General features: G+C 40.1%; 1 protein-coding gene across 6 annotated transcripts in view; it reads left to right on the top strand.

The window, feature by feature from the left end:
- FNDC3B (fibronectin type III domain containing 3B) overlaps positions 1-20,347 on the top strand; it is a 365,202-nt gene that overhangs the window by 239,195 nt on the left and 105,660 nt on the right. For all 6 annotated transcript variants that reach the window (XM_063621666.1, XM_063621665.1, XM_063621667.1 and 3 more), the window contains 2 exons: positions 8,939-8,997; positions 19,637-19,788. In XM_063621666.1, coding sequence (XP_063477736.1) covers positions 8,939-8,997; positions 19,637-19,788 — 211 coding nt within the window. The remainder of the gene's footprint in view (positions 1-8,938; positions 8,998-19,636; positions 19,789-20,347) is intronic.

A 20,347-nucleotide genomic window follows, 5' to 3' on the forward strand; every position in this document is an offset into this window, starting at 1 on the left:
ACTTGGTCCTCGATTGGATCCTGAATTAGGAGAAAAAAAATTAAAGATTTTATTGGAACAATTGGGAAAATTTAACATGGATTTTAATTTCAAATTTATTCGATTAATGTTAAATCTGATTGTAGTAATGTGTTTGTGTTTATTCAGGAGAAGCTCCTTGTTCTCAGGAAAGAATGAAGTTTTGGGGGTGAAGTGTCATGAGATCAATAACTTTCTTTCAAATGATTGTGAAAAAACGTGTGTGTATGTATATATAAGTAGAGATCAAATGTGAGCATGCAAATATAGCAAAATGTTAATAAGTTGACCAATCTAGGTGTTTTTCTTAGCTCAGGCTGCTATAATTATAGCTATAATTGGGTGGCTTAAGCAACAAACATTTATTCTTACAGTTCTGAAGGCTGGGAAGTCCAAGATCAGGCTGCCAGCATATTTGGTGTCTGGTGAGGTCTGTCTTCCTGATTTATAGATGGCATGTTTGTGCTATGTCTTTGTGTGGCTGAGAGAAGAAAGCGAGCTCTCTCAGTACCGTTATAAGGACATCAGTCCCATTTATGAGGGCTTTATCCTCATGACCTCATCTCATTCTGATTACCTTCTAATGCCATCACTTTAGTGCGTAGGGTTTTAAGATACACGAATTTTGGGAGGGCACAAGCATTTAGTCCCTAACAGTGTTCATAGTACTGCTCCAGCTTTTCTATAGATTAAAAATGTTTTAAAATATGTATTTTTACAAATTGAGCAATTTCACATAAAATTTTGCATTTCTAGATTCTCTAGAAAAGTGGGAATGTCTGCTTTACACCCATGATACCCCAAGAATAACTGATTGGCTGCATAGCAGCTGCCCCCCTCAGATAGGGTGAGGTATTTTCCGTTTCCCACAGTCCTTACCCTTCCCTTTTGTTTTATATACCCACCTTCTCTACTCATTGATATTACCTGCCTAGTGGCTATAGGCATTTTAGTATGTACCCACACATGTAACCCTTGCTGATTTCTTGGGGTGGTAGTAGGTTGTGTCATGGATGGTAATGACTTTTTCATATGCTGGAATTCAATCTTGAGCCCTCTGGATTTGATACCTCTATCAGCTGATGAGCTTCACTTGGCTCCTTGGCCACAGGCTGAGTATCTAGCCTTATTCCCAAATAATTCAGTCATCTGAGACATAATTAAGAAAATATGGATGTAAACACTGTTCAAAACTTGCTGGATAGGAGGTATACATATTAAAATTATCTTTCAGATGCAACATATTAGAAATTGTACTCTGGATTCTGCCTGTCAGTTGGCACAGTCTTGCAAAAAGTATTGAATAAGCTGCTTGAAAAAATTTAATATGGCATGCCAAGTCTTAATGAAAAAATATTTTGTGGAAACGTTTGTAGACTCCCATGCAAAAAGTAGTGTATGAACTTTAATTACCTTTGTAAGTTGTTCTATCCTGTGTGTAAGCGACTGCTTTCCTGTTACATACCCAGGGCGGGTACCAGGTCTTGCTGGATAATCATGGTCTTGAGCCTTCCCCCAAAACACGAGAGCTGTATCTGGCAGAGGTTAGGGCTCAGCTAGCAGTGAACAGTTCAAACAATCAGGGAAGAAGAGGAAAGGACTGGGGCTAGAGTTAATCTTGCCAAGCAAACATATCTACCTAATACTTAATCTGTTTTTGTAAGTTTGCATCCCTGTACAATTTGATGTTCTTAAAAACACTAGCAGCTTTTGGCCGGGTGTGGTGGCTCACGCCTGTAATCCCAGCACTTTGGGAGGCTGAGATGGGTGGATCACTTGAGGTCAGGAGTTTGAGACCAGCCTGGCCAACATGGTGAAACCCTGTCTACTAAAAATACAAAAATTAGCCAGGCATAGCAACGCACACCTGTAATCCCAGCTACTCAGGGAGCTGACGCAGAAGAATCGCTTGAACTTAGGAGGCAGAGGTTGCAGAAAGCCGAGATCGCACCACTGCACTCCAGCCTGGGCAACAGAGTGAGACTCTGTCTCAAAAACAAAACAAAACAAAAACAACACTAGCAGCTTTTGTCCAGTTCCATGCATATACATGATTTTTACGTTGTGAGATGAACACAAAGATTTTCTTAGGGAATCTGACAGAAATGAGCATAGAATCTTACTAGTAGTTCATTAAAGACCTAGACCTGGCACTCCATGTTGCCTCTCTTATTATCCAAGGTGTCATACAACATTTGCCTGAAGGAGCCCGTTTGCCTGTGAGTGGGTTAATGTGAATGTTCCCTGTAGGGCTTGACTCAAATCACAGGCCCAGGGAGTGGGGGGCGGGGGGCAGGGAAATCATCCTGTCCAGTGAATTCTAGAAATAGCAACAAAAGCTCAGAGGAAATTAGCCCCTGTTGTCCCATTGACATTCTCTGGCCATCTCTCCTGTCCAGCTGGGCACACTGCTTGGAAAAGAAATTCATTTGTGTTTCTCTCCTTTCTCTTAAGGTTCCAGAACCTGTTTGGAACTAGCTCTTGAAAATATTTTCCTGGAATGGGAAGCAACTGCATACAACATATGTTTACCTGCCTGCTGCTTTCTTTTTCAGTGTTGAGAGTCTGGTATTCCCTTGGCTACCTTTCAGGATTTCAAATAGAGTAACCACTTCACCAGTGAAATGGCTAGCAAGATGTTTATCTTTGTATTTTTAGCATCAGAATGATTGATATCTCAAGATATTTCTGGAATAGTTGTTTTTTGAGATTAACTGCATTGTCCTTATATTATGCAAGTTTATTCTTCGTGTTGTGATTTTAGACATCTTTAATATTTGTATTTAAAACCACTAACTGTGGATCATAGTCACTAAATGGAGAGTCTTAGATAATTAATTCTTCTTTTGTATGTACTTACTGATTCCTCTTTTTTTCCCAGCATAAGTAATATTTCAAAATTGAAGATGGCCAATATTCTTTTTCTGAGTAGAAAAGCAATTCAACACATATTCGTTGTTGTTGTTGTTTGTTTGGAGACAAGTCTCCCTCTGTTGCACAGGCTGGAGTGCAGTGGCGCCATCTCAGCTCACTGCAGGCTTCAACTCCTCGGGTTCTAGCGATCCTCCCACCTCAGCCTCCCAAGTAGTTGGGACTACAGGCGTGTGCCACCAAGCCTGGCTAATTTTTGTATTTTTTGTAGAGATGGGGTCTTGCTATGTTGCCTAGGCTGGTCTTGAACTCCTGGGCTCAAGCTTTCTGCCCGCCTTGGCCTCCCAAAGTGCTGGGATTACCAGCATGAGCTACCACGTCCAGCCATCAACACACATTCTTAATATTGTTTTCTTTTGTCCCCATTCATGCTTATCGGCATTAGTAGGCGTTGACTGGGTATCTAGCTTGTCCTTATTATTGAGTAGTCACATTTTTCGTTTTCACCTAAAATTATTTATTTCTGTTTCTTTTTTGTTTGTTTTTATATTGATTGTTTACTATTGGCTTTAGGCGTCTTATCTCCAAAATGAGCATGATCAGAAGCCACACATTTTCTACGCCCCTAGTTCATTATACATGATTTGTTAAAGAGAGTAGCTATGTCAGCTCCTTGGCAGACCTGAGAAAGCATATGATGTTATGACAGGCATATCTACAAATGAGCCTTGTGGATAAGAACTAGACAGAAGGTTTAGAGAGAAATAATGTTGATGTCATCCCATTGGAATGACAGAGCTGTTACAACCAGAAATACATTCTATAGCTAGTAGCTAAGTGTGTAGCTGTATTTCTTTTCTAAGAAGGAAAAAATGTGAAATAAACCAAAGAAGTAAATTATGTTTATAAAGGAGGATATTTTAATTAGTTTAGGTCTTAACAGTTATTCAAACAGTCTGAACTTAAGTTTCTTTTTGGAGCAAACATGAAAACCATTATTTATGGAAAGTTTAAATTTCACATGACACATCTTCCCTCTGTGTGTGTGGGTTTTTTCTTTCTTTTTTTTTTTTTTAAAAAAAAAACTATTTGCTTTGCTTGTGTATTTTTATTTCAACCTTCTCTTTACTAAAAATGCTTTATTTCCTTGGTGTAGGAGATTTGCTTTTAGGGAAAAGGAAAGACTTGCGTCTCTAAGCTGAGCCCCCTTTTCCTTTTTTAGCATTTCTAGATAGGCTGGTTCTCAGCTGACTGTGGACATGTTTGAATTAGAGGCTCCCATCTTAGCTGCTTTTCAAAAACTTTCCTACCATTAAATGTGCCTATATCTGCAAAACAAAATGCCCCTTCTCTGTGTGAAACACTATCCAAGAGTGCCTTATTATTATTTATTTATTTATTTATATTTTGAGACGGAGTCTCGCTCTGTTGCCCAGGCTGGAGTGCAATGGCACGATCTCAGCTCACTGCAACCTCCACCTCCCAGGTTCAAGCAATTCTCCTGCCTCAGCCTCCTGAGTAGTTGGGATTACAGGTGTGCACCACCACGCCCGGCTAATGCCATTCAACTACTAAGAAGGCAGCAATGTAGAAAATGGTTTTCATGTTCATTCACCCCAGCCGTGGTCACCAGCAAGGTTGAATCAGGTGGAAAATGGTTTCGATCTGTTTACTTACCTTGTGGCTGCTTCAGTGTAAGGAATAAGAAATATAAAGTTTGCTTACATGATTTGTGTCTGAGTTAATTTACTTACTGCACACCAGAAGGTAGAAGATAGCCCCTGAGAATGGAGAATAAGAAACTTGTCCTCTGACCTTGCACCAGAACCTTGTATTTGTGCACTTCTGGGGCAGTCTCTTGTTTAGTTCGTACACACCAAGTACCAAGTTCTTAAGAGGGGAAGAAACAAAAACAAGACAGAGTTTTCAGCTTGAATAAAAGAAGATATCCTAAAGGCAAATCAGTAGAATTTTTTTGTTTTGTTTGCTTATTTTTGTGAGGGGATTAGTTATTCTTCTTTCCTTCACAATATGGGAGGTGTGTGTATGAGAGAGACAAGCGAAAAAAAAACAAAAATAGGAAAAAAAGAAAGCATGCCACCAAACAATAGCTTCATCCAAACTCTGACACACACTCTTTGTATAGCTGGGCTCTGAAACTGTTTTATGGAAAGATTGGTCATTCAGTGTACTTCAAGGCACACTTAGATCATGCTTAGGGTGAGATAGGCCAAGGGCTTAGTTAACTCATTATTTAGGTCGTAGAGTTGTGAATTTTGACATTTTCGTACTAGACTGTTAGCTTTCATACAAGAGTTGATTGTTTATGTGGTAAGTAACTGTCACTTTAAGACAAATTTTATTTTTACTCTTGTTTGGTGCAAATTGTGTGCCTGGGTTTTATTTACCTTTTCCTTCTTAGTCTGTGGCAGCATGAATGGAAAAGCATTAAATTAAATAAATGTAAAAGTGCATTTTTCTCTCTTTTTTCCCCATATTTACAATTAGAAGCTTGAAAGAAAACAGAATTCCATCTGGCCTTGGTACCACGTTTCTCCTAATATGAGGGGCTAGTGACCAGACACAATAGGGCAGTGATTGCTTTGTCACTACCTTCCCTTCCCATGCCCTGCCATTTTTATTTTTGATCTTCTCAGAATCCTTTGTTTATCTGGCCCCATTCAAGGCCCACTTTTTAAATTCTTCCTTTTCTCATATACATTCCCAGCAGATAGGTGGCCTTTGCTCTATTCATTTGACAACCGTTGCTAAGTTAAAAGCAAACAAGAAAACCAACATTAACCTTCCCATAGGACTGAGCAGGTCTCCTCCGCTGCCTTCTCTTTCTCCCATCCACCTCAAGGCCAACACCCCACCAGTATCAACCCCATGTTTTCTTTCTCAGTGTCCTCTCCCTCGGGATCCCCAGATCTCTATTAACTCTTCATGATACAGTCAAAGGTTCTACTTGCTTTGGGACCATGTATTAGACTTGTGGACCTGGAGAAATCACATCTACTCTCTGAGCCTCAGTTTCCTCATTTGTTCCTTATCTTCCTTCCTCAGTCAACAAAGACACCTATGGGTGGTGTCCCCAGCACCGGAGGTGAGAACCGTGATGAGCTAAGTAAGCACCATTGTGAAATGGAGCAGAGAATGTCCATCTTGCAGGGGATATTGTAAAAATTAGCAAGGTGATGATGCATAGATGAGCACGTATGTAGGTGCTCAGGAAATGTCAGTTTTTGTGATTGTAATCACAGGCAAACAGACAAGGCAAGTCCTGACCTCTCTTTGGAAGTTGTTTTTATCTCAGGAGGACCTTTCCCTTGTATTTCTGGCTCTTACCCGAAACTCTTTTTTTTTTTTTTTTTTTTTCACTTTGGACAGATTTTTTTTTTTTTATTATTCCTTTTAATCTAGCCTCTTTCTCTATTTTTTCTGTTAAAAGCATAACCATTTCTTCTGTCACGTGTATTTGGAAGCAAAGTGGGAGGGGGCTTTCCAGTTTTTGTGGGACAAAGCATCCTGTTTTAACTGTTCTTTTATAGTGTATTTCTAGTGCATAGTCCTGAGTATGTTTTATTTGCAGATCCCTTTTATTCTTCCCTTCTTTCTGTGTTGAGTAGGTGATCATCCCTGTTCTAAACTTTTATTAGTCCAAGGATAGGGTCTGACTTGTTGCCTTTCTAAGATAATCTAAATGCCTTCTTCATAGCAAGAGGAAACAGTTACCTCCTTCAGCTGGTTGTTTGAACATAGCTATGTGAGTGTTTGAAACCATAGGGTCCTTCAAATTCTAGAATAACCAGAAATTGAGAACATTTTGTCTTTAACAACTGAACCAGTTCATTTATTGTGACTATGCTTATGTTTTGTTTTGATTTCTTTTTTAACCGACAGTTATCTCTTGAGATTATATAATATTTACAGTTTACTTAGCAGGGGCTTCCAGAAAATGTGAGGGTATGTCAACTTTTGATTTATGGATACAATTTATATCTTAACATGAATACATAGTTATAAATGAGCTTGTGACATTGGGTCTTTTGAATGTGGGTTTTCTTTTAAAAGGCTACAGTTTTCAAAACCATGATATTGCCACCAGCCCGTTTGTTTTTCTCACCAGACTAAAGGTAACATGTCCTACTAAACAGAACGCAACAGGAAAAAAAATAAGGAACAAATCCTTTTAAAGTTGGAGTGGTGCCAACTACAAGTTTTTGTTATTTTTAATATAGACTTTGTTCATTTATTTAGTCAAGAAGCGTTTATTGAGCTTTGCACATGTAGGGCCTGTGCTGGGTGCTGCGGGTAAATGGTGATGTTGTCCTAGGGCAGGAGTCATTGAACTATATAGCCTCCCTATAGCCTGCTTTTGTATGGCCCACAAACTAAGAGGTTGTTCAAGTTTTAATGCGTTATGAAAACAAAAAATATGCAAGAGACCTATATGTGGCTTACAAAGTTTAAAATATTTATTTGATTCTTTAGGAAAAATTTGCCTACTCCAGACCCTGTGGTGTCTCTGTCTTCCTCAATCTTATGTTTGTTAGTAAGAAAGACCAGAAGTAAGCAAGGGAACAAATAAGCAAGATAATTCTTTTCAGATTTTGATAATTGATAAGGAAATAGGATGTAAGAGTGACAGAAATGAGGCTGCTGTCAGGTGTAGCAGTTAAGGTGGGATTTTTTGAAAAGATGACTTTAAGATTAAACCTGAACAATAAGGACAAACACATCTGTGCAGAGCTGGGCATATTAACCCATTTCTCACTCCTTAGGTCCACATTCCCCTTCCCTTCCAAGTGCCTGCTTATTATACACAGGGCTCAGCTAAATGCTGGTTCCTGGAAAACCATCTCGAATGCCCTCTTTTGGGTTACCTTTACTACAGCACCCATCACAAGGCACTGTAATTGCCTATTTGGTTTCATTCTTCCCACTTCCCCTCCACTAGACTTGAAATATCTTGGGGGCAGGGACATACGTCTTAGTGATCATATCTCGCTAGCATTTAGCTCATAAACTAGATTAAATGCAGTCTACTGTAAACTCAAAATTAGATTCCATCAAGCCCACTGTGAAAATCAAGAAGATCCTCTAACAAATTGCAGATTCTTAAGTTTAAGTTCTATCACTTGTCTTTTTTTGTACACATCCTTCCCCCCTCGTACTCTCTTCTCCAAGCACTATTCTTTCATTTCTAAAACCTAATTATTGCCCCACCCCAAAAACATGCCCATTTCCCTCATGTTATTAAAAGGCACCATCATCCATCCAGTTGAGCAAGCCAAAAACTAGGAATTATCCTTGGTGTGTCACGTTTCCTCACCTTTACCCATCACATTCAGTCCTTCAGCACCCACACCTCCTCAACTAGTCCTGTCTCACCGTCTCTACTCTCAGCTCTAGCCTATCCTTTGCCTGGGCCACTGCAGCAATCCACTGACTGGTCTTTCTGCTCCCTTGCTTACCTTCCATATATCCGTTGTTCACAAAGAAGACAAACACATCTTTTCAAGCTCAAAAGAAGATCATATCTGTCCCTTTTCTGAGACACCCCAGTGGCTGCCCGTCGAACGTAAACATGTGAACTTAAGTAAAAACAAGTAAATAAACAAGTAAAAATTCAACTCAAAGATTTGAGCTCACAGCCCTGAATGGAATAACCATTGTCTCTTCAACCGCATCTTATTACTCTCGGTTTCCAGGTACATTGGTCCCTCCACTTGCCCTTCTTAGGACCCTTTATTCTCTGTTGCCTGTTAAATTATTCAATGTTAAATGGAACCCCGTGTGTTAATCTCATTAACATCATGAACACTTAAAACTATACAGTGACAAGTCGGTGAACCATAGTGAAACTCCATTCCCCAAAGACACCTTCATTCCTGATTTTCCTGGTAACGTTTGTAATATCAAAAATTCATGATAACAGGCAACTGATTTAATGATAACTCCAGTTAAAAGGCCTTGAGGAAGGAACTTGACAACCTTACTGCCTTCTAATGGTATTGTTTTTCCTTTTGTCTTTTTCGCAATGCAGAATATGAGTTGGAAGTAAAGAGGGTGCAAGACATTCTTTCGGGAATAGAGAAACCACAGGTATGTCTTCTGGATTTCTCAGCATAAATGACACTTTTTAAAGTATTTCAAATGTGCTTTTTTTTTTTCCACCACACAGTAGGTAAGCAAAAGGGCTCCTTCCCTTTGCAGATTACTCATCAACTATTAAATGGTGTTCAGTTCAGTTATTAATGGAGCATGAGACATAGAACAGCAGCCTTCTGTGTGTAGTCATAATCTACTGAAATGTCTTCTTTATTTAGGTATTCTGAATGCAATTAGATATTCTTTCCAAAGATTCTTTTTCTCTCTCTCTCTTTTCAGTCTACAGTTTTCTTTTGGTAGTTTTTTTTTTAACTATATAAATATAGTAATAATTTTTGAAAACCTCAGTAATCCCAAGTATTTTTCCAAGTAAACTTCAAAAAGATATTTAAATATTAGCTGTGAAAAATAAGTCCAGAACATTGGGTGCAATGGCAAGAAAAAAAAATGGTCAGAGTGGTGAGGTTTTGATTTTACCAGGTGCTTTGAAATTCAAGTGAAAAATTCAGAATGTTGATTCAGCCTTTCATCTGAGATTAGAGAGCCAGAGTTCTTTGGAGTATTTTCTAGCTGAATTGGAAAACCTTGATTCTGCATGTGTTTCAAATACTGAGGCTTTTTAACAGAAGAGTCCAAACATGCCTCAGGGTACATAGTTGAGTTTGACAACCTAAAAGCTTGAGGTGTGTTGAAGGACAGGCATAATAAGGCACTTGTAGAGGAGTGGGGTGTTGCTGTTGGGAGGGGTGCAGGGAGTCTGTACTTACTCTGGTGAGTAACAGGCTGCCACTGGGGGTTTTTGAGCAAAGAAGTTATGTAATCAGGGCTGCATTTTCAGAATGATCAAACAGTTGGCAGATGAGTTGGAGTGAGAAGAAGATAGATGCAGGGAAGAGCAGTGTTAGAATCTACTACTGTAGTCCTGGTGAAAGGCTATGGGAGTGAAAATTAGGGTGGTGACATCTGTGTGGCAGGCAGGGGACAGATAACAGAGCCATTCTAGAGATAGAATACGGTACTATAACCTGTTAGAATAGATATCAAATGTCAAGGATAACTGGGCTTTCGGGTTTGGATGCCTCCTCTCAGGAATTGCTTCCTGTAAGACGCCTTCCTGATTGCTGTCCATGCCCATCAAGTGGGAGGCTCTACCGCCAGCTTCACTGTGCCCTTCATGGACTTCTGCTATTGTATTTAATATATTGTACTGCATCTACTTGTTTCTGTGTCTTTCCCGGTCTGTGTTTTCTCTAGAACAGGTTCACATCTTTATCCTTTTTGTATCTTCAGTGCCATTCTTTTTTTTTTTTTTTTTTTCCTTCTTGATCTTTTTTTTCTTTTTTTTTATTATACTTTAGGGTTTTAGGGTACATGTGCACAATGTGCAGGTTTGTTACATATGTATCCATGTGCCATGTTGATTTCCTGCACCCATTAACTCGTCATTTAGCATTAGGTGTATCTCCTAATGCTGTCCCTCCCCCCTCCCCCCACCCCACAACAGTCCCAGGAGCGTGATGTTCCCCTTCCTGTATCCATGAGTTCTCATTGTTCAATTCCCACCTATGAGTGAGAACATGCGGTGTTTGGTTTTTTGTCCTTGCGATAGTTTACTGAGAATGATGTTTTCCAGTTTCATCCATGTCCCTACAAAGGACACGAACTCATCATTTTTTATGGCTGCATAGTATTCCATGGTGTATATGTGCCACATTTTCTTAATCCAGTCTATCGTTGTTGGACATTTGGGTTGGTTCCAACTCTTTGCTATTGTGAATAGTGCCGCAATAAACATACGTGTGCATGTGTCTTTATAGCAGCATGATTTATAGTCCTTTGGGTATATACCCAGTAATGGGATGGCTGGGTCAAATGGTATATCTAGTTCTAGATCCCTGAGGAATCGCCACACTGACTTCCACAATGGTTGAACTAGTTTACAGTCCCACCAACAGTGTAAAAGTGTTCCTATTTCTCCACATCCTCTCCAGCACCTGTTGTTTCCTGATTTTTTAATGATGGCCATTCGACTTTCTTCACAGAATTGGAAAAAACTACTTTAAAGTTCATATGGAACCAAAAAAGAGCCCGCATCGCCAAGTCAATCCTAAGCCAAAAGAACAAAGCTGGAGGCATCACACTACCTGACTTTAAACTATACTACAAGGCTACAGTAACCAAAACAGCATGGTACTGGTACCACAACAGTGCCATTCTTGGACATGCTGAGTTTGTTTCACTGTCAGGGAATCTGGAAAGACAGATAAAGTGGGCAGTCGCAAATGTCTGGTAGGCCGATGCTGAGGAGCGAGGAGGAACAAGATACAAGACAGGGAGATCACATGCATAGCAATGATACTTCATGTTGTAGGATTAGATGATAGCTTTGCAGACGGGGTGCAGTATAAGGGAGAGATCGGAAAAGGTGTGAGGGCAGAATCATGGAAAAAGCTTATGTTTGTAGCATAGTAGAAAGAAGAAAAATCTGTGAGGAAAACAGAGGAGTCATAATCAGAGAGAGAGGGCAGAGCAGCGGGTTCACTCATGGCCCCAAATGTGGTTTCAGAACTTCATAGTCGCTTCTTAATCATGCTTATGCACACAGTGCTTTTCCTCAGATATTCCTACTCACTGCTCTGCTGAAGAAGTGACAGAATCTCTGCTTCTTGTGGGTGAGATGGCTCTAGCAAGATAAAAGCCATATTTAGATTCATTGGTCCTTTTTCTTGATGCAGTATTTCTTAGGCATTTAATCTTTTGAGGTTTTTGGGGCAGGGTAATGGGCTTTTTGTAAGTAGCTGTGTTGTAAAATATAATAGGGTAAGAGCGTCATCTGAGAACTTTTGTCTGTATCATTTGGAAATAAGGATTGCTTTGGCTACAGAAGCACACAGATGTTAGCTCTATCCATGACAGCCTGGCCAGGCCGTTCTGTACCCATCACAGAGAATTGGCTTCTCAGAGCCTAGTGCCTTTAGGCCCCTGAATCATGTAGATGACTCCCCTTGTTTTCATTTGGTGCCCACTTAGTAGCCTTTTGAGAATTTGACTTCCTTGTTGCCAGTAGAGAGAAAGTATGTGAGGCAGGTTGACAGTGCTGTCTAATCTACCAGAAACTTCTGTTTCTCATTATGAATCAATTAACTGGCAATCTGATTGTATATATCTGATTCCATAAGTCTTATAGTTTGACATTCAAGTCTGACTCTGGAATACCGGCTAGATTGTCTGAGTCACCGGGCAAGGGCCCGGACCTGGCGAATACACTCAGGTAAATGCCACAAGGTAACAGCCTGTCTGCAGGGCCAGCCAGCTTAACTGGACTCCATCCTGTCTCATTACCCTCCTCCAAACCTTTGAAGTGGCCTTTGAGTGAGAAATTCAGTCAAAAGATAACATTTCCATATCAGTGTGGCTTAGATGGGCACAGATATAGTCAGTATAGTTGAAAAGTTTCCTTAGTCCTGTAAAGCTGGAGTTGTTAATTCTGTAGCATAAGCAGCACGTTATCTTTCTAGATTTGGAAAAGGCAGGTTGAGAAACTTTCTGGAGGTGAGTAGAAACAAAGCCTTAAGTAGTTACACACTCCAGCCCAGAGTCATTAAAGATCTGTAGATCAGCATTTATATCTCATGCCCTTTTTAACAGTGAGGCTTGAACTTGCCAAAATACTACACCCTACCTTTTAAGCAGTTTGATGAAAATCACCTGATAGGAAGTGGGCGTCTCTGGACAGAGTTGCTTTGCCAGCATGTGGGTGGTGGTTGGTGCTAACCACCCTGCATGTCTGGTTCTCTAGATGGCAGTGTAAGTGTATCCAGGTTGCCTGGGCTGAAGGCATACCAGACAAGGGGAGTTTGTATGAAGAGTGCCATGCTTGTTCGTGCCTCCTGCTTTTGCACATGACTAAAATAACTTCTCTTTCTCTCCACCTATATGTTTCCTCTTGCTGCTGTAATGATTTACCACAAATTGAATGGCTTAAAACAGTACAAATTTATTGTCATAAAGGTCTAGAGGCCAGAAAGTCCAAAATGTCTCTGGCTAGGCTATAATCAAGGTGTTGGCAGGGCTATATTTCTTTCTAGAGGCTTGGGGACATAATCTGTTTTCTTGCCTTTTCCAGTTTCTAAAGGCAGCCTGCATCCCTTGACTCTGTCTGCAAAGTCAGCAGCCGTATTTCCCCAGATCTGCTTCTATTCTCACATGCCTGTCTCTCACTGTCCTGCCTCCCTCTTTCACTTATAAGAACCCCTGTGATTATACTGGGCCCATCAAGATAATCCAGGTTAAGTCTCCCCTTCACTAGAGCCTTAACTTAGTCACATCTTCAAAGTCCCTTTTGCCATATAAGGTAATATATTTATAGGTTCCAAGGACTAGGATGTGGACGTCTTTGAAGGCCACCACAGTCCCCTCCTGATCCTTAACTTAGTCACATCTTCAAAGTCCTTTTTGCCATATTAAGTAATATAGTCATAGGTTCCAAGGACTAGGATGCGGACCTCTTTGGGGACCTACCACACTCCCCTTCTGATCCTCATAAATGTTATTGCCCGAGACAGTCCACTGTTTCTTTCCAGCCCAATTAGTTGTTTATGCAGTTTCTGTCTCTCCTCTTCTTACCACTTTTCTCTCTGAAGTTCTTGTTTGTGATTGTGTGTTATTTAACTTTTTGCTCCTAATACCTAGCACTGTCCTTGGGACATAGTGAACCCTTAATAGATCTTTGCTGAATAACTGTATGGCTGTAGCTGGGTTCTGGCAGGGGGCACAAATGCTAGAAGTCTGACCAGCCTCATGATGTGCCTCTGCCAGACTATAAGGCAGCAGCCACTAGAGGGAAGGCCTTTGCTTTGCAATCCGGCACTCTGGGTTGGGACTTGCATTGGCTATTACCTGTCTTTGTGACCTTGGGTAAGTTACATCATTTCCTTGTGCCTCAGTTTCCTCATCTTTGAAAGGTAGGATAAGAAATACTACCTGGGACTATCTGAGAAGTAAATTATGTACTTGGAATGCAGTATTTATAGTTTGTAGCATATCACTAAGCAAAAGTGAAACTTCTGTGCTCTGACATGGGAAGGAGAGGTATCAGGCCATCTGACAGGGAAAGAAGCAGAGCCATGGAAAGTTGGGCGCACAGTTGTAAAAAGGATTATTTAATTTTTTGTTCTTTTCAGCCACAACTGGTAGCACCTCTAAATAAAAGGCATATATTTTGCTTTGAGGTTTTGCAGATGATTTTATTTAGGTGCAGAACTTGTGGATTCCAGTCATCTTTCTACAACTTTGGGCACCCTGAATTGAGCAAGTCTTTTACTCTTTAGAGACGCAGCTACTATAAAGGTCCAAATACTTAGTTTCATTTTAATTTTATTAAAATGGTATACAAGTATACTAGGTATTTATCTTGGGACTGGAACAGTTAGGTGCTATTGGGACTTCACTGGTATAGCCTTCACCATGACAGAGCAATAAGCCTGATATTATTCTGAGTGGCTTAGGAATTAGCCAGCCATCTCAAACCTAATGTGGTCTGACCTTCTCTGGTGGTGGTGCTAGATGTAGTCTCCCATAGACTGGTGGGCTGTTTATTTTCAGGATATAAATAATGTAACCTGGAATTGTGTTTCTGCATTGTTTCCATCCGCGAATGTTTAGCTTGTTGGAACAATTGATTTGTCGGTTCCAGAAGCGAGTAAACTGACCTGCGAGGAACACTTCCCCTGTAAGAAGCAATCCCTTGAAAGATAAACAGTAGTGCATCTGGGAGCAGATAGGCGGCTCTTAGCACTTAAGGAATCATAAAAACAGATGACTGTGAAATTCTTAGATTTCAGTATCCTTTTTCTTTAACCTTTTCCTTTTTCATTTATTTTCCTTTGTGGTGGTGTTTCTCATGATGATCCTTTAGAAGTGAAGCCAGTATTTGTGTGGTAATATTTCCTTAGTGTACTCTTTAATTAGATCAGTAGGCCTCCCACATAGTTAAATCCAAAGGCCAGAGCAAATTTAGAAGCTACCAATGTACAAGGAAATATTTTTGAACATGAAAGAAATAATTTAGTAACTATGAGAATAAATGGTGTTTCTGATCCAAGTACTATCATTTGCATAATAATAAAATCTCAGAAAAAAAATGGAAAATTTTACAGAATAGTATTAAAATATTGGGATGAACAGGAGAGAAGGTGCAAGGAGAAAGCAAGCTATGGATTATGTATCAAATAGCTACAGGACAATGCAGTTTTATAATTTCCTTATACACACACATACAGAACAACTGCTTTCAAGTTGGAATCTACATTTAATAAATAGACAAGAATGATTTCTAATCAGTATGTGACCATTTACAAGTAGGAAGTAATTTTATGAGTCCTTCAAGGTGCTCAAGAGCAGTTTAGTTTAAATAATTCATATGCAGACTTACACTAGTAACCTGTACAACAGACCCTTTTATAGCAGTTATGGAACTGCTTTCGAATTGGAATCTACATTTAATAAATAGACAGGAATGATTTCTAATTCGTATGTGACCACTTAGTAGTAGGAAGTAATTTTGTGAATCCTCGAAGGTGCTCAAAAGCAGTTTAGTTTAAATAATTCATATGCAAATGTATACTAGTAATCTATGCAACAGACCCCTTTATATTACTATTGCAGAAACAAATGTCAGATTGCACCTTGTCCAATAATTTTATAACTAGAAATTACCCCTTTTATCGCCATTACAAAGGAGATTGATTTTCTAGTTATGGTAGGTTAATTAAATATAAGGAAGTCATTTAGTTTTATGGCTTCTAAACTTTTTTGAGGGGTGAGGGGAACAACAGCCATGATGATCACCATGATGATCAAATTAGCTGTGCCGTAGTTAAGCTTGGTGGTCACTGCTGGCAAGAAAGTTTCAGCACACGCAGACTTGCAATGTGAAGGTCATATATGAGTGTTGTTGCTCTGAAATAGGCATGAACCTAGATAGAGTTCCTAGAGTTCCAAATCTCTCATTAAGGCATTACCTCCCAGGACACTTGGAGTAAATATGTCTAGAGCTGAGAATTCACCTTCAAGTGACATTCTCTTGAAAGACAGCATGTCAGTTTCTGGAATGAACCTTAAGTGGAAACAAGTTCCAAGTCCTAATGGAGACTAAGTGATCTTTTTCTCCTGATACCATTGCCTAAACAAGGGACACCTCAGGCTGAGTCAGTGAAAGGGAGAGAGCAGGAGGGCAAGAAGGATTTGGCCCCAGAACATCATCATGATCTGGGTGTCAGGCTGCTTAGCTCAAGGAAAGAATTCACAGAAACCGCTTTCCTTTGAGAATGATGCTGAGTTCTCAAACTGCATTTCTGAGAGGCTGGCACATTGGAACAATGTATTTCCACAAACACCTGCATTGCACGCCGATGACGGTGTACATCGTGAAGGCTTGCTTAGGGACTCTAGGGAAAAAGTGAATGTTATTTTAGTTGATGCTTCAAGTTGTCATAGCTGACATAAAAGGTAGAGTTTAAAGGGATGTGACTTTATGGATATTTGTTTGGTATCTAGAATGTTGGCATTTGACTGAGCTATTTTGAGTCATGGTTATTTCACACCACCATTCGTGGAATCAGTGTTACTATCTTCTGTGTTCTTGGGTGCAAAGCAGCCACTCATCACCTTGGCTGAGTGTTTTCCAGTACCTAATGAGCCTCTTTTTTTTCCAAGAAACCAAACTCTTTGTAACAAATTATCTCCCACATTAAAAATAAAATATGATACCCAATACCTCAGGATTACTCATTAATGGTATGTGAAGGAATTGAGCAGATATACTGTTGTATGTTACAAATGCTGTCTTAAAATCTAGGTAGAGAAACAACCAAGTAATGCTCTGTGTAATGGAATATGCACCAAATGCAGGGATGGAAAATACGGCAAGAGTACAAAGAAGAGTGGTTGAATCCGACAGTGCAGACAGTACAGAAACCTGTCCAGAATCAGTCTCAGAACACTTAAGAGTCCCTCTGTGTTCAGCATATCTGCCATGAGGCCCCTCATGTGCCTGTCTGTCTTCAACAGGTTGGGGCTCCTTGAGGCCAAGGATCATACCTTAATCATCTTCGTATCCACAGCCCCTCACAGGGACCATTAAATGAGTAAACAAAGGCGGCATTTGAACTGGGTCCAAGAGAAGTTGGTTAAAGCCAAGGAAGTAGGAGAGTTAAAAGTTAAGTCCCAGGAGTGTGAGAGAGGGCATAAGAGAGGCCAGCATCCTGGAGGGTTGGTCACAGCATCATGGTGCAGATGGGTTGGAGGGGTGGGGAAGAGGAGCTGCTAGTCTGGAGCTATAGCAGTCTTCCTCAGGTGTTTTAAAGAGATGTGTAATGCAAGCCTACCATCTTCTGATAGTCTGTGTCAGAAACTCAGACTATCTTATTTCCCTAGATTTTTTATTCAACAAACATTTACTAAGCAACCACTGATCACAGTTGAATATGACTTGGATTCTGTCCTTAGGGAGTCTCAAAGCCCAAGGGAGGTAGACAAAGGCTATAATGTGAGTAGCAATTATAGCAGTATCCACAAGGTTCTGTACAATATGGAGGAGTGACAATGCATGAGATAATTTAAAGAAGGCTACTGGGAGGTAGTGAGGCCGGGCTGGGGTCTTTAAGGATGAGCAGGAGTTTGACTAAATAATTGGCTAAATATATCATGATATTTTATTTATATGGAATAAATAGTATGAAGTGATCTCCACTAAAAATGTAGTGAAGGACAGACTGAAGAGAGACTCTGCATTCATTTTCCAGGTTTATTATTTGTATTTCAAGTATTTAATAATTCCAATAATCTTTATATAGATCCGATAGTGACAAAAATGGAAGAAGGAAAAAAAGGGACTGAACAGTTTACCTGTCTCCATCTACAGCCTAATAATCTACAAAGTCTTTGTGAACATTAAGCTTTAGCATCTGTATTAAGTCTTTTTTTGTTTTTAATATGCTATCCAGACCAATATCCAGATAGCAATAGAATAGCCTTTAGAAAGTTACAGCATTAAAGTTTTGTCCTTAGATTTATTTTAAATAATTAGATCGGCCGGGCGCGGTGGCTCAAGCCTGTAATCCCAGCACTTTGGAAGGCCGAGGCGGGCGGATCACGAGGTCAGGAGATCGAGACCATCCTGGCTAACACGGTGAAACCCCGTCTCTACTAAAAATACAAAAAATTAGCCGGGCGTGTTGGCGGGCACCTGTAGTCCCAGCTACTCAGGAGGCTGAGGCAGGAGAATGGCGTGAACCCAGGAGGCGGAGCTTGCAGTGAGCCGAGATGGCGCCACTGCACTCCAGCCTGGGGGACAGAGAAAGACTCCGTCTCAAAAAAAAAAAAAAAAAATTAGATCATATTTTAGGTTGGGTTTCTCCAGAAAAGGACTCTAAAACAAAGATTTGAGTGCAAATAGTTTATGTGGGGATGTGACCCAGGAAGCCCTGGTTGGAAACAAGGGAACTGAGACAGAGAAGGGAAGTGTATTCGTCTGTTCTCCCGTTGCTGTAAAGAACTACCTGAGATTGGGTAATTTATAAAGAAAAGAGGTTTAATTGACTCACGCTTCTGCAGTCTGTACAAGCATGGCTGGGAAGGCCTCATGAAACTTACAATCATGGTGGAAGAAAAGGGGAAGCAGACTTGTCTTACGTTGCCCGAGAAGGAGGAAGAGAGAGAGAAGGGGGAAGTGCCACACACTTTTAAACAACCAGATCTTGTGAGAACTCACATCAGGAGAACAGCAAGGGGGAAGTCCACCACAATGATCCAGTCACCTCCCACCAGGCCCTCCTCCAAGACGGGATTACAATTCGACATGAGATTTGGGCAGGGACACAAATCCAAACCGTATCAGGAAGGAAGCCCATGCAGGGTCTATCAATAAACACGTTGCAGCTGTGGCCAGCTGGAGTTTAGTCCTCAAACACCTCTGGAAGATGGAGTAGATTTTGTAAAACATGCCTCAGAGTAGTATTTTAAGAAGGTTCTGGGTATTTTAAGTCCCAGAGTCTTTGGTTCACATGAAATCTGAAGCAGAGGCTAAACCAAAAGTATAAAAGCAGAGCTTAGAGAGGTGAAACATCTCCACTTCTATAATGATATTAATCCCATATCAGCATGGTCCTTGGTTCCAGTTCTCCACCATTGGGTTCTCCTGGAAATCTGCAGGACTTCAAGGGGTATTGTTGGAAAGGTATTAGCTTTGAAGAATGATTTGACACCATGCAAGGCTTGAAACCAGATCAAAGTACCTGTGGATATGGCTTCTTCCACATAATGTAGAAATCATACATTCAGCTTTTTACTTACGTTAAAAAAAAATTCCCTCGCATGATATTATTTTACTTTATGGAGGACAGAATGCAAATTGCACTGGATTTGGATGAAAGTTGGCATTATAAGGACAGATGTTGCAAGAACCATATATTGGACACCAGGACTTTGAAAGAGAGCACCATATAAGATGTCTTTCATTGTAATTAAACTAGTTTACCTTGGATTAACTGTGAGCCAGTTTTATGCCACTACTAATAATTCTGAAAATGTAAAATGGATTTGAATACTTTTGTCCCATATTTTTCTTCCTCAGGTTTCTAATATTCAGGCAAGAGCAGTTGTGTTGTCCTGGGCTCCCCCTGTTGGACTTTCCTGTGGACCCCACAGTGGTCTTTCCTTCCCCTACAGTTACGAGGTTGCCTTATCAGACAAAGGACGAGATGGAAAATACAAGATAATTTACAGGTTGTATATGTTTCTATTGTTTTTCTTTGCTGCTAAACTGTAAAATTGGAGTTGTGAAGGAAAATGGAAAACAAAGGAAAACTTTTTAGGCTTGACAAATTTTCCTTTAGTTTATTTTAAGATTTAGTAATAATTATAATGCTAAGAATTCATTGTGTCCAGAGTAATTCTTATTTGGAAATGAGTAGCATAGAGCTGTTTGGTATGGGTGACATACATCACTTGGTTATGTTTGCTGTCAGTAGAGTATTAATGAAAACTTTCTATTAATGTCTGTCGGCAAAAGGCGATTATGACTTTTAGTGTTTGCATACGTTGGGCGATTATAAGGTGACCGCTTATGTTTTAGATCCAGACCTTTTTGTAGCCCTGTTTTTTAAAGTTCTACAATGTTTCCTTCTGTTTTACCCTATTTCTTGCCTTCCACAATAGTTTCCAGCCTGTAATAAAGATACTTTAAAACATTTCATTTCCAGGCCTTAAATGGTCAAAAGTTTAGCTCACAGGGAAGGGATTAGCCCCTTCTGCTCCGTGGACTCCCAGGTATTGACCATTCAAA

Source organism: Symphalangus syndactylus, chromosome 17 (genome assembly GCF_028878055.3).
Source record: "Symphalangus syndactylus isolate Jambi chromosome 17, NHGRI_mSymSyn1-v2.1_pri, whole genome shotgun sequence".
In the NCBI taxonomy this organism is placed as follows: Eukaryota; Metazoa; Chordata; class Mammalia; order Primates; family Hylobatidae; genus Symphalangus; species Symphalangus syndactylus.